We start from the raw sequence: 17,970 nt of genomic DNA on the forward strand, positions 1-17,970 counted from the left end.
ACTGATTAATTTCACTTACCACAACTATTTTTCAATTTCCAGGAGGGGTCCACACCAAAATTCGATAATATCTTGTTTGACAAAGAACGTTTGTATCAAAAAAAAAAAAATGTTCACAGAAAGTGGCCAAAGAGTCACCTGACAACCCAAAATAGTTAATCATTGATTAAATGACAGCTGATTGAATTCATTCAGTGTTTTAATTGGGATCACAGTATGTCAAGTAAGAGTCATGTGCATCGCTTCACTGTTCACATTTAAGTCCTAACCAACAATGTTGTGTCCTGAATTAGAGAGGTAGAGTAGGTCTCATGATTTCAGCTGGAGGCTGACAGAGTGGTAACAGGTTAGCGAAAGGCGATAGCATGCCTCCTGTTATTGAGATGAATCAAATTCGTATCATTTTAGTTAAGGACTTTAAACAAAGAGTGCTCAGAGATACAAGTTCATTTCAAGTTAGTTTCCGGTTCAAGTCAAAAAGTATTTGGCAATTTAAGTACAATCTAGCTATCCCTACTTTCTCTTTGTAATATGTTCAGAAACTGAAAAAAAAAGAAGAAAGAAAGACGTGATCTAAAACTTTCTCAAATAAACTATTTGCAACTGCAACTATATGCATCTGTATTTGTGTGGTTAATAGGTGTTGATCCTTGAAAATGTCTCAAGTGGATAAGTTTACTGTCCATGATCAATCAAAATCATGACATTAAGGTAACTCAGTATTTTGGTATTTTAAGTTCATATTTCAATTCAGTATCTGGTATCAGGTTAAAATCCAGAAAAGCCAGGTATAAACACTATGAGAGAATGCTGAACATAGATTAATACTGTTTTTCCTGAAAGAATGGGACTTTAATGTATATTATAACTGCATGTCAGGCAATAGAAATCACAATAGAATCATCCAAGTTTCCTATTTTCCAGGTTGTACTAAAATAACAACTTGTATCACAATATACAAGGACATAAATCATATATATATTTGTTGAATGTGGATATGTTGCATAAGAACTCTAAGTGTTCTTGAGGACAAGCGTGCAGTTGAAACTTTGGCTTCTTCTTGAGCTCATGAGGTATCCTGCTGACTACTCAAACCATCACAAGATACAACTACAGCAATCAAGTTATACTGTTATTGAAAGCCAGACGCTGAGGATAAGTTATGCAATCTGTCCGTGTTCTTCCGCCTGTCTGCTTCTCAGCCTGTCAGTGACTGTCTCAATCTCTTTTAATTCCCCTCTTCTTAATACTACCAGCACATTTCAAAAAATAAATCTTCTGATATTTAATGTAGCCACTGCAAACAGATATTTATCGTTTAACTGGAGTAGTACTAAGGAGATTGAAATTTCAATTTGCAGCAAACTTGTGAATGCAACAAAAAGAAAATGCAACCACAAGGCCGAAACAGACAATTATTTTACGTGAATTAAAACAATTTTTCAAAGCTCAGTAATTTTTTAGCTTGGTTGATCTGAAGATGGTCAGGAAGTATTGTTTTCTTTTGTTTGTTTTCTTTTTAATACTAATAAAGAAACAATACATACTGCACACAAGATCTGAACCTCCTAATAATTACTTGCAACAAACAAAGCATGTCTTAAAACACATGTATTATCTAAATCCCCATTTGTAAATAATATGCATCTTACTGAAAATAACATTAATATAATTAGTATAAAAATTCCAAAACAAGAAATTCCTACAAAAAATGCCTGTTGCAGCAGGCTAACATCTGGAGAAAATGACCATGAAGAAAAACAATGAAACTGCTATTGTGACTAACGCATTGTGAAAACTTCACAAACGTCTGCTATGTCATTCACACAGCTTCACACCGTGCCTACCAGCCTGAGATGCTTCTTTGTTACAGCAAAAATGTATCAAGAATCAAGTGACCATTACAAAAACAAAAGGTGAAGTCACACGGCCAATTTCAAGTAAACAAGACACATTTTCCGACAATATTGTATTGTGTTATATCATATCTTATTTTGACTCATATGTATGTTGTAGGTCAAATCGTCCTATGTTGTACCTCACTTCTTGGTCTGGTCTGGTCTGGCATGGCATGGCCTGGCATGGCATCATATTGTATCACATTGTACTATATTGTATTGCTTGTGGTGTACATTGTGTATTATGTATTGTGAAATGTATATTGTACCTTATTTGATCTTTTGTTGCACTGCACAGCATGGTATAACTTTGTCCTTGAAAACCATACCATATTATGCCAAATGTAAACTATTTTGTGTCCTATTATACTGCACTTCACTATAATCTAGCATACCATGTACTACTTTGTGGTACTGTAACAAGTTGTATATTTTTGAATTAATTCAATTATGTCAAGTGTATACTTGGTAATTTAAAATTGTAGTCATTTTTTTTTTTTATCATTTGTTTTTTAATTGGTAGCTATCTGCTTTAACATTTCAAATGTCTGGCAAATAAATGAACTACTTGCACGTTTGCGTGTCTGTCAGTGTTAAAGTTCACATACACATGTCTCATGATGTCCCACACATGCAGGGAGGTAGTGTCTCATGATTTCTATTGGACTTTGACCAACAGAGGGTTGGAATAGCTAACAAGAAATATACTCTGAGTTATGTGAGTGTGTGTCTGTCTGTATTGGTTTTTACTGTGCAATGCACACAGTTTACATCCACCATGACTAGAGCCCCCTCCAATTTTTTTTTCTTGAAATCAGTTTTTGGGTACAAAGGTGGTAAACAGATGAGGCAAGGGAAGCAGGAAAGCAAGAACTATATGTTAAAAATAGCTGCTGTTTAACTAATGGTTAAAATATTACCTTGAAGGTAATAGTACAGGTCAAACTCTAGGACATTTTAAGTACCAACAGGGTTGGTCTTAAAAATAAGGTGTATAATGCAGAATTCAAATGTCATATTATGTGGTATAACTTCTGTCCAAGTTTGATCCCAAAATGACTAAGTAACTGAACAATTACAACCTGTTGGGTTTACCACAATAGAATCAGATCTAAAGAAAGATTTTTTTTTTTTATGCTGTTGGCTTTGCTTTTTGGACAGTGACCCTTCACAAAAACAACAACACCAAAACTGAGTCATTGTACAAGTTCTGTAATATTAATTCAACTAGGAAGTCAACAAGAGTGCAATTTTTCACACGATTGCATATTTCAAATATTTTAATATCTTTTTAAAATGTTACATTTTTTTAACAATATTGCATATTTTGATACATTATTTTGATTTTTGTTGTTATCATTATTTGAAATCACAAAAATAATGGATAAAGGTAGCAACACAGTTTATACAGGCAGCTTACATTTGGGGATCTACCGATTCAAAATTCCTTGACTGACTGTTACGGGAGTTTTATGTCCTATCATCTTGAATGGCATTGACAAACTTTGACAAGAATCAGCAGGAGCAGTTACATCTCTATGATTACCTTTTTAGAATCCGTGAAGTCCAACCATGCTTTGTACCAGTGGATCAAGGATGTGGTGTTCTGTCTGACTCTGAGATTAAGTCCAATGAGAGAAGTGCATACCAGTAGCCCAGTAGTAGATAATGGACAAAACATTCTCGTCACCTTTAAGAAGTAATAGAACAATATCACAATAGTTTTCTGGACCAGGATTCTTTGTGGAGCAGCTGCAATACCCTGAGACGGTCAACTATTTGCTGACACCTAGCGGTATTTTTTTTCTCCACAAAACTTGCGAATGACGTTTTGGTGAACATCTGGATAATGCTCCTTTACTTTGTCACAACTAATCCAGCATGTGCAGCTTAAGGGGGGGGGGGGGGGGGGGGGGGTATACATGCGTATACACAATATCTATAAACAGACGATATCTCACGTTTTGCTGCTTTTGTTTGTGCTTTATGGTGCATTCAGGTATCCCCGTAATCTTAAGATTTACAGTTGGTGGCAGTACTCGTTAAATTGCATAGGTGAGTATGGTCCAGCCAAGATCGATATCCTTTTAGTGGCTGATTTATTTTACTCTACTTCATGCTCTGCAATTCCCTGACATTAAAATCAAATCATAGGATGAATCAAGTGATCTAATTTATTACTTTAACTGGCAGTTTAAGTGGTTTCTTCATTTACTTATCAGATTAACATCTAATTTAGCATTGCTACATGGTTTATCCGTTGAATCGTTAAAGTGCTGAAGTTGATTTCCAATATTTGAAAAACTGTTTGGGTTTCTTAAGTTTTCTTTAAAATTTTACTAATGTCTTTGAATGCAGCATTAAGTCACATGACCAGTGCACAGCTGAGGGATGCTGAAGTAGGCTTGCCTGCTGTTGCTAGCCTGGTAGCCACCTTAGCTACGCCTGGAAAGCCTGGCAGGCTGAGACGATCCTTCTCACTCTCTCAAGCATAATCAACCGAGGGAGACATACTACAGGCCATGGAGAGGACAAAGCGCATGTGGCCGTCGTTTGTGTCTCCTCTTATCATCAGTTTTCGGTTAGATGTCAATGTCATAGTTTGTAGCTAAGGCTGTCTGGTTAGCTCATCTAGCCTGCTCAGCGCAGGGCCAAGGCCAAGGCCGAGCGAGAAAAGGGAGGCCGTTATCGGGTGAGTATTTTTACGCTAAGGTCTGTTTTCACCCCGTTTATCAGCTTTTCATACTGTAGCATTTCATATCGAGTTGTTGGTGGACAACCGTGAAACCACCTGGCTGCGGTGTTTATGTATAAATAAATCTATTCATAGAGTAATTTCTGCTTCTGTTGGTGGAGTTAGATGTTACAGTCAAAACACTGTGTCAACAATGTGATTATCGCCAAAAAGGCTGTGTAATTTCAACTGTATATCATAGATGAGATGTAGAAGGGGATTACAGAGGACAATGCGAGGTTGGATTAACGGCATGAGGGTTTATGTTCTCTTTTTTTACAAGAAGTAATAATAATAATAAAAAAAACATTTTCCTCGCCGAGCTTTTTTGTTTAATAGTCTGGCGTTAAACATACTGATGTGTTTTCATTTTGATAAGTTCTAATTCTAATAGTGCCTTTTAATCAGGGGATTTAATATTTTATAGTCATAGTGGAGGGACTGTAGGGCAGCATGCACACGGTACTTTCTCCCCAGCACTGTTTATAAAGCCTTACTGAACTCTTTTATCGAAATCATTCACTCATTATTGAAAGAAGAAATCGAGAACCAAATTTTGTTGTGTGTATCTGCTGTTTCAACTCCAGTTTAGCCCTGCATGTTATGAGCCGGTGTTTATCCACATTTCTTTGCAGAAGAAAAACATATTTGGGATTCTAAGCAGCTGTGACATCTCAATTTTTAATAAATAGCTTTAGGGTTCAAGCTTCACAACATGCTTTTGTACTGTTCAACCCACTGAGTTAACAAGGAATTTTCCTTGCTTTGGATCACTTTGAAGCTCTATGGTCTTGTTTATTTCCACTAAACTGTATTTTCAGCCCCTATGAAACATAGAGCTAAATCTATTTTCATATTCTCATTAGGATTTAACCCTATGTGATATCACATGGTGCCGTTAAGGAGAGTTGAAAAACACAGCTCTGTGTTTGTGTTGCTGTCATAACCCACCAGGTTTTGTTTCATAGGTGGGCAGAGTCAGGAAGGAGTGGGACATTGGATTTTGGATCAGAACTTCATTGAAGACGCCTCCACTATCTGCAAAGCCACTGTCAAGTACCTTGTGTTCAGCACCAAACACAGAGACATGTCGTCATCAGGGTGCTGCCACCTACCAGGCTCCCTTTGTGATTACTCTGGGAATGCTGAATCTGATGCCTCCAAGGATTCGGAGGAGTCTGATTCCACCACACAGGCCCAATATATTGCCAAGGTGACGGCAAAAGATGGCCGCCCACTCTCCACCGTCGTCAAAGCAGTGAGTTTGCAGAGGTAAGAGGGGGAGGAAGTCACAAGAGACGCTCATGAATATACTGTAAATGTATTGTTCTGTAGTTGATCATTACTTTGTTTCTACTTTGGTCCGCAGCGATGTGGGCATGTGCCGGATTTGTCATGAGGGAGCTGGAGGGGAAACTCTGCTCTCGCCCTGTGACTGCACTGGTACTTTGGGTAAAGTGCACAAGAGCTGCTTGGAGAAGTGGCTGTCCTCCTCCAACACTAGCTACTGTGAACTCTGTCACACAGAATTCACCATTGAACGACGACCACAACCACTCACACAGGTGAGAGGCTTTAACAGCAGGACAAATGCTTTTGCTGCCTTTATTTGAACAAAACAAGTGGAAAATGAGCAACGCTTTTATTTTTTTGAGCTTCATTTAATGTCATATGGAGTACATAGCATACTCTTAACAGTCCGAGTTCTGATAAAATAAAAGAAAATGTTCCAATACAAATAAGAGGATTGCCTGGCCTTGTAAAGATCTCCATTCCTGTGTTTCATTCACAGTCATTGATCAGGAAACTCACACCTCGACAATTCTCTTTCCCATTGCTGACTCATGGTGTAAAAATCATAATCTCTGTTACTCAAATGAACATTCAGTAAGGTAGTATTTGAGCTTGCACCTATTTTGACCATTTGTGTTTGCTTGTATTTGCCCTAGGGCGAGGTGATAAGTTGAAAAAATTAAAATCGAATTAAGGATTCGAGGGCTTAAGGGTGACTTAAAAGATAAAAATCAAGACTTGGCGTTTACTTTCTCTACCATTCCTCTTGAGCCACCAAAGTTTACATCCACCGCACATTTGCTTCATACAAAAACACACTGAACTACAATACACAGTACAACAGTCCACTTAAGCTTCTGGAATTGGTTTGGTTCATTCTGTACTGTCACACCCATACCACTCCCTCCTGAAACAGTGGAAATAATCTTCGCAACAAGGTAGAGGGATGTATAAAAAGAAATGTAAACAATGAATTAGTAGGAATATAATGATTATAAACTTAGTTCTGCTGAATTATACCAATCCACCACGGTGCGGGTTATATCTTAATAAGTAACATAAGTTAATGTAATAAACTCAAGTGATAAAAGTAGAACAAAAATGTACTTTCTACAGTAATTGAGGCTGTGCTTTCATGCCTATTTGACATTCTTGTCGCATGTTTTTTTTTTTTTTTTTTTTAAACGAGAGGGATCAATTTGGAGCATAAGTCAAGTCTAGTGTGAAACTCTGTTATAAATGTTTGGCCCTATGCCCAGATTTAAGTTACCCCGCTGACAAGCATCAAATCATAACTAAGTAATATGCCATGTACCAGGGCCTATTTGCAATAATAGTCTTTTGTGTTGCACCGATCCAAAGCTGGAATGCTTGTGTACCTGACTTCTGATTCAAAGGAGGAGATGATAACACCTGCCCGACAAACCAATTTGTTTTCATGGTGTAACCTGAAAGAAAATGTCAGCAGTGTGGGAGTATTACATCCTCTCTGGGAAAGATAAGTGGCATGCAGTTTGTAAATCCTGTTCCAGTGATGTTTCAAGAGGAGGGACCAACAGTTTAAGCATATTACTTCTCACCTCATTTGAAAAACAGACACCAAGAAGTACAAAGAAGAAATGCTGAAGACATCTCTTTTGGAATTGTCCATGATACTGTTTGAATCTAATATCTGCTAACAGATTCTGCATGTAAGTGCAGAGTGTAACACAAAAGAAGAGATTTTTAGTGATTGGAGTTTTTTGGTTTATGTTTTTAGTCATGATATCACTCACGGGCATCTGCAGGGCAGAGGAAGCAGAATGCGAATATGATGCAATCACAGGTCCCACCGGCTGTCGACTGATGATTAATAACTGCTGGCTCCACCAGACACTCTGAAGAGTTAGCTGCTTGCTCCCTGAGGCTAAATTATTGTCAGTCAATAGCTGATGAGTTTAGAGATGGGTATAAATCTGATGTTCACCTGGACCAATGACCTCCTCTTTCTCCTCAGTGGCTGAAGGATCCAGGCCCTCGCAGTGAGAAGCGCACGCTGCTCTGTGACATGGCCTGCTTCCTGCTCATCACACCCCTGGCTGCCATCTCTGGCTGGCTGTGTCTGAGGGGAGCCCAGGACCACCTGCAACTGAAGAGCAGACTAGAGGCTGTGGGCCTCATCGCCCTCACTATTGCCCTCTTTACCATCTACATTCTCTGGACACTGGTAACTAATGCTTTATGCAAGTTTTCCTCCTGTAACAGAGGTAGAGACTTCTGGTGCTGGCACTCACTGAATGCATCTCTCTTCTAAACCTCACATGTTGGTTCAGATATTTTAGAGTTTTTCATAGATTTGGAGGACAAGTGTTAACTGGAACAGATACAGAGACAACCACACCTACAGATTCATGAAGGATGAGTCTATGATCCCTGAGGGGCTGTTGCTTTTTCTTTTGACAGAAGAAGTAATCAGAAAAAACCTTCTGTGCTCAGAAAACCCTGATTTGGTTGAAAGGGAAATGCCGAAAAATAGATATCACATTGAGCTCCTTTAAAGACTAGAGAATCACTTTAAGAGCTTTGAGTTTGAGCACAGCAAGTATGCTTGAGTAGTACTCTACAACTATGTATCAGATGCTGGAAAAAAAGATTTCTTTTAATTCTATAAAATGAAGATTATTGACAGAACTTATGTTAGTTTCTTTTTGTTCTTTGAGCAACTTTAAGTTGCTCTTGTACAAAGTTAATGAGTGATACATGCTGCAACAGAGCAGTTATTTGTTCCAAATTTAGTCTCATAGGTCAAGTATGCACAAGCATACAAACATACCTCATAAGCTGGCTTTTCTCTTAAGTAATAATAAGCCTCTTTCCTTCAGTTTGATCATATTTTTTAAGAATGAGATTCATTGTAAATCCAATACCTTCTTCAGAAACTGAATTCTGTAATTAAGAGCAAAAAAAAAAAAACCTAGAAATGACACGTTGTGAAGGATTAGTCCTTTAGCTTATAAGCTGTTATGCATAAGTACTGCTCTGTCTTAAATATCCTGCTGTCAGTTGTATTAATGTGTTTTTTTTTCTGCCATCCTCTACTCATGTCCTCCTCCTCCTCTGTCATCCTAATCTCAGGTGTCATTTCGGTATCACTGTCAGTTGTACTCTGAGTGGAGGAGGACCAATCAGAAAGTGCGCCTGCTCATGCCCGACATGAAAGGCGCGCACACCACCCAGCGATCTATGCCGACCAAGTCGACCAAGAAAATGACTGATGAGACCATCGTATGAGTGCAGAGCGGTGCAGAGAGGAATATTTAAATACAGCCCATCGAAGCGCTCTCTGAAAAAAACAAGATTAATCATATTAATGAACTTTTGCACTTCATATGGACCATTCTGAGAGAAGAGAGCTCATCTCTTCTTCTGATTTCTTTTATCAAAGCACTTGATGTTAACTACAACGCTATCTACCAACCACAAAATGTGGTTGTTGGGAGGAACTCACTGCGGAGTCCCAGCTGGTGTTGAAACACAGAGTAGATGTCGGACAATGAGTGCTGGGATGTGAAAACGACTGAACACGTGAATAATGGACTAACCAGCCCAACTGTGTGTCTGTGACACAAACTTTAAAATACTAAGACACAAGCTAATGTAGCAGGATATAACTGATTCAGCATGCTACTACAGTATAATATGAAACATATTCACTACCTATAATTCCCCTCATGCCCCTCACAATGTATTTAGCTGTTTTTGAACAAAGGGCAACCAAGAGCCCGGCAGAGGATAATAATCCGGAGACATCAATGACAAAGTGTATCTGTGAATATTCTTCAACGACAAGTGGAGAGCAGCAGTAGCTCATACCAACCAACTTGTCTTTAATATGAAACTTTAAAAGTTTCCTGGCGAGGCTTTATTATTGCAGTCTTAACAGTGGAAATGAAATATTTTTCCTGTTTAGTAACAGCTAAGGTGTCACATATGTATCACACTCGCTACAGGGTCAGTTAAGACTGAAGTATACTGAATTACACCAGCTGCAGCCGTCAGACGGCATTATGGAAACATTCAAGTATTGAGAGTGTTAACAATGAGACGGTGTCTCCACTGTTGTCATAAAAGTGCATTACAGCCTTTTTCCACTTGTAAATGCACCATTCATTGACTGAGCTGCCTAGCAATGACCAGTAGTTCATCCTACGTCACAAAAGATGCAACTGAAACTAGAAGAGATCCAGTGTTCTGAGTAGTGAGATTACAGACTCTTGCTCACTTTAAAAAACACACAGAGACAAACCAGAGCAGGCTGGTACTCTGTGAAAGGTGTGAAGGTGCAAAAATGTGATCTGAGATATCAATCAATGTATGCAGCGTATGCTAAACAAAGTATTTTGTGTCATTGTAGTCTTCCTGCTGCATCCCCTGAAAAAAGTTGGGTTATTGTGCAATAAAACACGAGGGACTCCTGGACTAAATGAGTGTGAGATGTGACTTTCCTGATGGTATGAAGTGATCCAGCCTGTGATGATCTTCATGTGGGATTTGGAAACAACACTTTATCTAATAATCAATCGCTGAGGGGGTCATGCCCTGAGACAACTTTATTTCATGTGAATTCTTAGAAATGTTTTTCCATTTGTTTTTACAGGAAACTCCCTAAACATGTATTTAGTTGAGTACTTTTAAAGTTTGTAGACTATGAATAGCACAGGACAGTTTCAGGTATGTAAGGTTTTAATCTGATTTATATTCCCGCTGCACATTATCTCAGGGGGTGAAGTCCACCATACGTAATTTACGTAACAATTCACTATTCATGGGATGCTGGCTTGGCCTGGTGGTTACGTTGCGTGACCCATGTGCAGAGGCTATGGTACTGAAGTGGGTCGCTTGTCTTCATTTCCAACTTGTGACCCTTTTCCCACATCACCCTAGGCCTAGGCCGATAACAAACACTGTTAGTGATGATAAACAATATTACTGACAATATTATTTTGACACTAAATGAAGCACTAATATGAAAATAGTATATCATAATAATGCAGTAAACCCATTAAAATTCAATAAAATTTAATTTTTCATGAGTAGTAGCAGAACACAGAGTGAACCCTTGAGTCATCTCTCTGGGATCCAGAGCCTTCAGTCCGCCTGCTCCCCGTCTCTGGAACTCCCTCCTCTCTGTGACATTGACTCATTGACTATTTTCAAATCCCGCCTCAAAAGACATCTATTGTGCCTGGCCTACTCAATCTGACTGTCATACATCTATTCCATCTTATCCTTTAATTCAATTTCTTTTAAAATTTTATATAAACCGATTTTTCTTTAACTTCCTGAAGTGTTTTCAAACTGTTTTGTACAGGGTCCTTGGATGTCGTGAAAGGCGCTTTAAATTACATGTAAGATCATTATTGTTGTTACCCAGCTTGTTCAGAGGCGAAAAACAAGGTAAACAAACACGCATGTACAGGGCGATACATTAAGGCCAGCAAAATTAGAGTTCATTTCAATTATCGTACGATTAATTGATTTATCAACCATCGTCCCAGGCCTGTGTCACCCTCCACCCTCTCTGGGTTTCCTTCTTAATTTGACGTCCTGACTTCTTTGTACAAAGGTAGAGAAAGGCATTCAATTAATATTTTATACACTGAAGCATATATACAATTTTTTCTAACTTTTTTGTCTTGGGGAATCTTAATAAAGAGCAGTGTCTTTCCGTTTTATTGGATTAACTACTATTGACAAAAAGAAGTAAAACTATCTTGCTCTTCTGAAAATGTCTGTCAGTATGCCAGTGTGTCTGAAAAAGGAAAAAAACTTGTGGCACAACTGTCTTCTTCCCAGTAACCTTTCCACAGCATCACCAAAATGTTTTTCCTTCCTTTGAATTAGAGCCATTTGACCTTAAAACTTTCTGTGATCTGAATTAAAACACTGAAATACAACTTCTGCACCAAACATCTAGTCAGTGTCACATGATCTCTTTGCTTTTCAGACACAGAAGTCAATTTGTCTGTTTAAAGTGTTGCTTTAAAAACAGGACACAGCAACATAATATTGTAAAATTTAATTTCATGGCATTAATATAATGTATGTGAGCAGACAAGCTATCAAAATCAAAACAAAAGAAGAATATATTTTACACAAAATGTAATAAGCGTCAGCAGCGTCACAACCACTTTTGAGATGATGACTGAAAGAGGAGGAGAGTGAAAAACAGGACCGCTGGTACGACTGAAACAGCCAAAGACTCAGACCCGAGCCACCAACACGGGGCAACAGCGCTCTACAGTGGACATGGACTCACAAGGTCTCAGGCAAAGCTATTCTGCTAATCTATCGCTGGTATCCAAGGTACCATCAATCCTGTTTTTGCATTAGGGTGTAGCAGATTGTACCTGGGTCAGATTATAGTTGGAAACCTGTTCAAATACTCTGAGATTGATCATTTGTGGCACAACAGCACTGACTCCACTGATCGAAAAGTGTAGACTCAGACAGTGTTGTACCCAGGCGTATGAAAACAAACCAACACCAACTTCAACTAATAATTAACCCAGGCAAAAGAGGGACGGTTGGCTGAAGGTTACAGGTTCTGACAGCACTGCAGTTTGCTCCCCCTTTGGCCATCTGTGGTAGGGGGCACGCTGATATCCACCACGTTGTTTCCTGGGGACTCATCATGGGCGGACCGCTCAGCGATTTGTTTCTGCGAGACGATGCGGTAGATTTCTGTTTGGGAAGATTGAGAAAAAATCGATCAGCCATCCACCCTGACACTGTGGTATTGTGTTGGTGATGTACAGTACTGATAAAAACCTAAAGCCTGGTTAATGTGGGGCTGCTGCATTTAAAAATGTCACAGGAACATGTCACTTTTACCCAAACCCAGCTGTGAACACGCTCGTTGATGCTTTTAAGGTTGGTCCTTGAGTTACACTGTTACACTTTTTTCACAAGACAAATTAACTTCCCAGTGTAAGAGGAAGTTACACAAGTCAAGTTCAGTTAAGTTCAAACAGCTTTTACCTTTGGTCTGCCAGTGTTTATAAAGGGATATAGCTAGATTTAATATGCACTATAGATGATTTTCTAGAAATATATCATACCAGTTTAAATTTTGCAGCTGAGTGCATTTTTATGTCCTAATTCAGATAAAAGGAGAGTGGACAAATTAAGCAACAAGGAGGAGAGCCACACAACCTTTCAACCCACCTTAAGGATTTTTAACTAGTTATGAAACAGATTGAAATAACCTATGACAACAAACAAGTGGTTGGTCAATATGAATAATTTTTAAAGTTAGAGTTGATGCTGTCAGTTAGGGAGAAAACTGGCCAATGGCTGATGCTTAATGCCAGTATTATTTGGTTGCTGTTTTGGATTTTTTGCATAAGAATGCTAATGCTTAATGCTAAAAATTAGGAAAAGGTAAAGATGTTATTTTGACAACATGACAATACTGAAAAATACTTTATGTTTTGTTACAGATTTCAGACAATGACACATATTTATTAAAGAGGCAATAATTAACTGTCTCGTTCTCTATATCCTAAATAGAGATGGGTACCTTTTACATTTAAAACAATATGGTACTGATGCCCGGTACCTTGCAATCGTTACTGGTGCTCAACGGTACCAGTTTTCAGTACTTTTTTGTGTTTAAGTGGTAAAAAATATAATTTTTTTAGTAAAAAAATATTTTAAAATGATAATTTAATATTTTTATTCTTCAGTATATGCTGTGTTCATGCTCAGCATGAAAAATCGACTACTCTTCCACTCCCTCACAGTCACAAGGATGCATTCAGGTACCTAAACATGGTACCTTCTGATTTGATGTAAATCGGTGCACAGTACTTTTGATGGCATTCAGTCAGTATTGATAAAAGTACCTAATTTGGTACCCATCCCTATTCCTAAATACGCAATATATATTCAAAACAAGCCAGCAGCAGTTTTTGCTAACATTTAGATGGAGAAAAAATACTATATTAGCAGCTACACTGACGAAGCTGCCCACAGTGTCTGCAGACAATGTTTGTTTTTAATGGGCTTTGGGAAGCAGGTGATGGTCAATGCCAATCATATCAAATTGTCATGAACTGACCAAGCCAATTGCTCCAGCCCTTCTTATAACCACAGCCACAAGGTCTCGTCAAATAGATAACAGTATTCTGGCAAATGGAGGCATTTATGTATTTTCATGTTCACCACAGCATATGTCAGCAGTAAGTGACTGTCCAAACCAAGCTTTTTCAGAAATCACTGCTCACATATTATCCGAACACAGGTAATATTTGGAAACGCAAACATATCGTTTCTTACAAGAGCTTCAAGCTTAATTATTCAATCAGCTCAGTGATAAGTTTATTACACTGACAATTGTCCAAGAAAAAACTAAATTTTACAGATTAAGAGATTTTACTGTGTGTCTTTGATGTACCAGCTTTTTTCATACCTGTTAGAATATTCTTGAAGGCCTCTTCAACATTTGTTGAGTCCAAGGCAGAAGTTTCTATGAATGACAGATTGTTCTTCTCTGAGGGGGAAAACAAAATGTATAGTTTACAGCAGTAGACACAGACAGTTCATTGTTAACACATGGTTAAATGAGTCTGTTCAAAGTTTCACTATAATAACTTATTATTAACATGTACTTTTCCCTTTATCTTTACAAAAACGTGCAGTACAGCTGTCAGATATTGAATTATTCCAGAGTTTGTTATTGGGACTAAGTATCTTCAAGAACTACAAATTTCTAGTGATATGCTACAAGGGACTAAAAGTAAATAAATTACAATACTTGAAACATGTATCTAAAAGTATTTGCACGCTTTCTCTTATGCTTCCCTTGTGAGATTTTCTGAAGGTGTGGGTACCTGCAAAGGCGCGGGCCTCGTCCGTGGGCACAGCCCTGAGGTGGCGCAGGTCGCTCTTGTTCCCCACCAGCATGATGACGATGTTGTTGTCTGCGTGGTCCCTCAGCTCCTTCAGCCAGCGCTCTACATTCTCATAGGTCAGGTGTTTGGCTATGTCATACACTAAGAGCGCCCCCACTGCTCCTCTGTAATATCTGTAAAACAAAGACCCAAAGGTTACATCAGGAGGTCTGTGCTTTTATCTATTTTAGTCCTAATCATTCTGAGAAATCCTGTTACTGCAGTACTTTTATGACTAATGTCCTCCTGTGGCCTCTACGCCCCCTCTACAAGTCTGTCTGCCTAACTCCATGGTTAGACATGAAATCATGTTAAAGTTCCTGTGAGAAACTTCTTGTTTGCATTCATTTTGGCACCTCTTGTAGACAAAACAATAACTCATATTCCCCTGCTGATTTCTATGTAATGTGTAATTGATTGGAACAAAAAATCTCCCTCTTCCATCTTTTTACATCTTTTGGGAAAATAAATCACTTGTCTAGAATCTTTCCCATGAAATATTCCTCTACATCTTTGACTTTATCTTACACACGTCAAAAATAGAGCATCATTTGGAGCAATCAAAAGTGCAGTACACCTGAGGGGTTTCAGGTAACAAACTCACGCTGAGGTGATGGCTCTGTAGCGCTCCTGTCCTGCTGTATCCCAGATCTGAGCCTTTATCGTCTTGCCGTCCACCTGAATGCTGCGCGTGGCAAACTCCACCCCGATGGTGCTCTTACTCTCTAGGTTAAATTCATTCCGTGTGAATCGAGAGAGCAGGTTGCTCTTGCCTACGCCCGAGTCCCCGATTAACACAACTGTGGAGATAATAAAAAAACAGAGAGACAGGGAGAGGAAGTAGTTTTAGATAGCAGTGTATTAATGTGTGTGTGATGGGAAAGGTTGGGGATGAGCTTTGTGTATTTATGGATGCAAGAAATGTTGACTTAGCACTAAGACGTGCCCTTAAATGCTGATTTCAACAGAACTTTAGGGACCTCATATATGGGGTATAAAACACAACATATATCTGCTGCGATTGAGGAGCAGAGTTTGTACTATATAAGTCTAACATACCCAAGAAAGAGTCCAATCAATCAGTAAACAATAAGTATTTTAGTTACTCCTTCACTGCAACTCAAAAAGCTAACTGCCCAAGCCTTTGCAGAGGAATAATTGATGCAATCAAATATGCCTGAGGGATAATCCACTTAATAAAGAGGCGCTTTAATCAGCAATTGTACCCTGTAGAACCATAAAAAGCTAAATAAATGGAGAACAGGGACATGTTTTGTTAGAACCGTTATCAGTTTTGCGGCAGAATAAACAAGGGTAGTATTTTTCCTTGATGCTTCACTTCACTGTCCTGAAATAGACTGGGAACACTTGACCTTTATAAACAGGAGTCAAACCAGCCAGAACGCACAGAGGAAGCTTAAAAAATGCCCAAATGTACCTATTGTCAGTTGGATTATCATCCTTTTGCAAGTGAGATTACAAAAGGAAGTAAACAAGTGTAACATCAACACTGTTGAGGTATGGGAACTTAATATCGAGACATCTGGAGGAAGCGTTAACCACACAGTGGAGCACCAGCTAAAAAAGTATTTAGCATCCTCTGTGTAAATGAATAGATTAGGTGGAGGCTTTGTGTTAGATGAGACTTAGAGGAGAGTGATTGATTAGCCTCATCATGGATTGGGCCTAAGTTGGTGTCAGGCACAGCAGCAGAGGAGGAGCCCCCTTTGTTGCTCCCTCTCCCTCCTCTTCCTCCTCCGCGAGAGGAAATAGAGCCCAACTTTCCCCCCTTGTCAACATCATGCTGGTCCAGTCTGCAGGAAGCTGATAACAGGCTTCATCAAAACCTGAATCGACAGTTTCAGACTGCCTTGCCCTTCCTGTTTCAGCCGGGTACACAGACGATAGCTCGACCACAGAGGGAGACAGAGAGGGAGGGAGGGTGAGAAAGAGGGAGAGGGGGAGCTCTCGCCTCCGGCAGATGCCCCATTCATCCCACAGAGGATACTTTGTTACATCTAAATGGCCCTTTGGCTTCTGCAGGTCCAGGATGTTAATGTGGCACAGGAGCTGGTATCAGGATCAAAGGGAGCCATTCTGGATCCAACTGAAGATAAACATGTAGCTGAGTCTGGTACCGCTTCAATCCCAACAGACCAGGCCCCTCAGATTCTCTTTGTGAAGATAATATACAAAGTTATAAGAAATGTCAGTTCTGGCTGGAAGATTATCAGCCCTGATGTGAGAATGGAGGTGATTGATTAAGGAAAGGAAGAAGCTAACAGGCCTTCAAACAATCTCATGAGGTGGGATGAGCAAAATATATCAGCTGTCAATCAATAAATGAGCAAACTAAAACAAAATCAGCCCTATAAGTTGATGAAAGTTGCAAACAAAGGCCAGGCGCGGGTAGGGTGTTGCATCCTTCACCTATAAATATAGCTGCAGGCGTTGTATGTTACAATGACAGCATTATGTTGTAATAACACCAACCGGTTATCATTCGGGCAGTGTCCAACAAAACATAAGTCTATTTCCTGGATAAAAAGGCAAATATTCAACAGACGTAACGAAAACAATGAGAGATTAAAATCTATAAATAAAGCAGAGCCTCGTCGGTGAGTAAAGGGGGAATGCAGTCATCTTTTTTTTTTTTTTTTTTTTTTTTTTTTTACCTTTGAACAAGAAATCGTATTCATCGTCTCGGTTCCCCATTCTAGACGAGGCCGCTCCAGCGCTTGTCTCCGGAAGAAGATGTGTTAAAGGCTGAGTATGAATTGTCGTTATAAGTCAGAAAAAGAAGAATGGTTCAGGTTTAGGCTGAGACTCTGCGCCAGTTTTGGCTGTCAGGGCGAGCTGCTGCTGGCCGCAGAAGAGCAGAGCTCCAAACTCTGCAGAGGGAGGGGAGGAGTCCCTGCGCTTCACATAGCTGCCACAAGGGGGAGCTCTTTACTGGCGTTCCTGCAGACATCAACCACTGTCGTAGACACATCCAGTCCATCCAGTCATGTAGTTCTGTATTGAAAATAACAGGGTCAAGATGCTAATATTTTTCTTTCTTAATTCTATTTTTAAAACTGCTTAAAAACAATGGCATTCCTGAGATAATAAA

The 17,970-nt window shown here is 39.1% G+C and overlaps 2 protein-coding genes across 2 annotated transcripts; one reads left to right on the plus strand and one right to left on the minus strand.

Annotated features, from left to right (window-relative positions):
* Window positions 1–4,274: 4,274 nt before the first annotated feature.
* Window positions 4,275–10,403, plus strand: LOC141804036 (E3 ubiquitin-protein ligase MARCHF2-like). The gene is made up of 5 exons (XM_074688248.1): window positions 4,275–4,590; window positions 5,601–5,904; window positions 6,002–6,197; window positions 7,922–8,131; window positions 9,040–10,403. The coding sequence occupies exons 2-5, from the start codon at window positions 5,720–5,722 to the stop codon at window positions 9,193–9,195; spliced, it is 747 nt and encodes a 248-aa protein (XP_074544349.1). The 5' UTR covers window positions 4,275–4,590; window positions 5,601–5,719; the 3' UTR covers window positions 9,196–10,403.
* A 1,565-nt stretch (window positions 10,404–11,968) lies between these two features.
* On the minus strand, window positions 11,969–17,752 carry LOC141804037 (ras-related protein Rab-11B). The gene is made up of 5 exons (XM_074688249.1): window positions 17,534–17,752; window positions 15,463–15,658; window positions 14,799–14,992; window positions 14,378–14,458; window positions 11,969–12,648 (listed from the first exon to the last, which is right to left on the minus strand). The coding sequence occupies exons 1-5, from the start codon at window positions 17,571–17,573 to the stop codon at window positions 12,503–12,505; spliced, it is 657 nt and encodes a 218-aa protein (XP_074544350.1). The 5' UTR covers window positions 17,574–17,752; the 3' UTR covers window positions 11,969–12,502.
* Window positions 17,753–17,970: the final 218 nt, after the last annotated feature.

This window comes from Halichoeres trimaculatus, unplaced genomic scaffold, assembly GCF_033239565.1.
Source record: "Halichoeres trimaculatus isolate MK-OKI-2021-1 unplaced genomic scaffold, fHalTri1.1 fHalTri1_scaffold_15, whole genome shotgun sequence".
NCBI lineage: Eukaryota > Metazoa > Chordata > Actinopteri > Labriformes > Labridae > Halichoeres > Halichoeres trimaculatus.

What these genes read in the sequence shown, in the direction of transcription:
- LOC141804036 (XM_074688248.1), top strand. Translation starts at nt 5,720, where the DNA reads ATGTCGTCATCAGGGTGCTGCCACCTACCAGGCTCCCTTTGTGATTAC. An exon ending in AAAGCAGTGAGTTTGCAGAG is followed by an intron (nt 5,905 to 6,001) that starts GTAAGAGGGGGA and finishes TTTGGTCCGCAG; the next exon opens with CGATGTGGGCATGTGCCGGA. An exon ending in TCTACATTCTCTGGACACTG is followed by an intron (nt 8,132 to 9,039) that starts GTAACTAATGCT and finishes TCCTAATCTCAG; the next exon opens with GTGTCATTTCGGTATCACTG.
- LOC141804037 (XM_074688249.1), bottom strand. Translation starts at nt 17,573, where the DNA reads ATGGGGAACCGAGACGATGAATACGATTTCTTGTTCAAAG. An exon ending in ATACGATTTCTTGTTCAAAG is followed by an intron (nt 15,659 to 17,533) that starts GTAAAAAAAAAA and finishes TTATCTCCACAG; the next exon opens with TTGTGTTAATCGGGGACTCG. An exon ending in TACAGAGCCATCACCTCAGC is followed by an intron (nt 14,993 to 15,462) that starts GTGAGTTTGTTA and finishes TTTGTTTTACAG; the next exon opens with ATATTACAGAGGAGCAGTGG.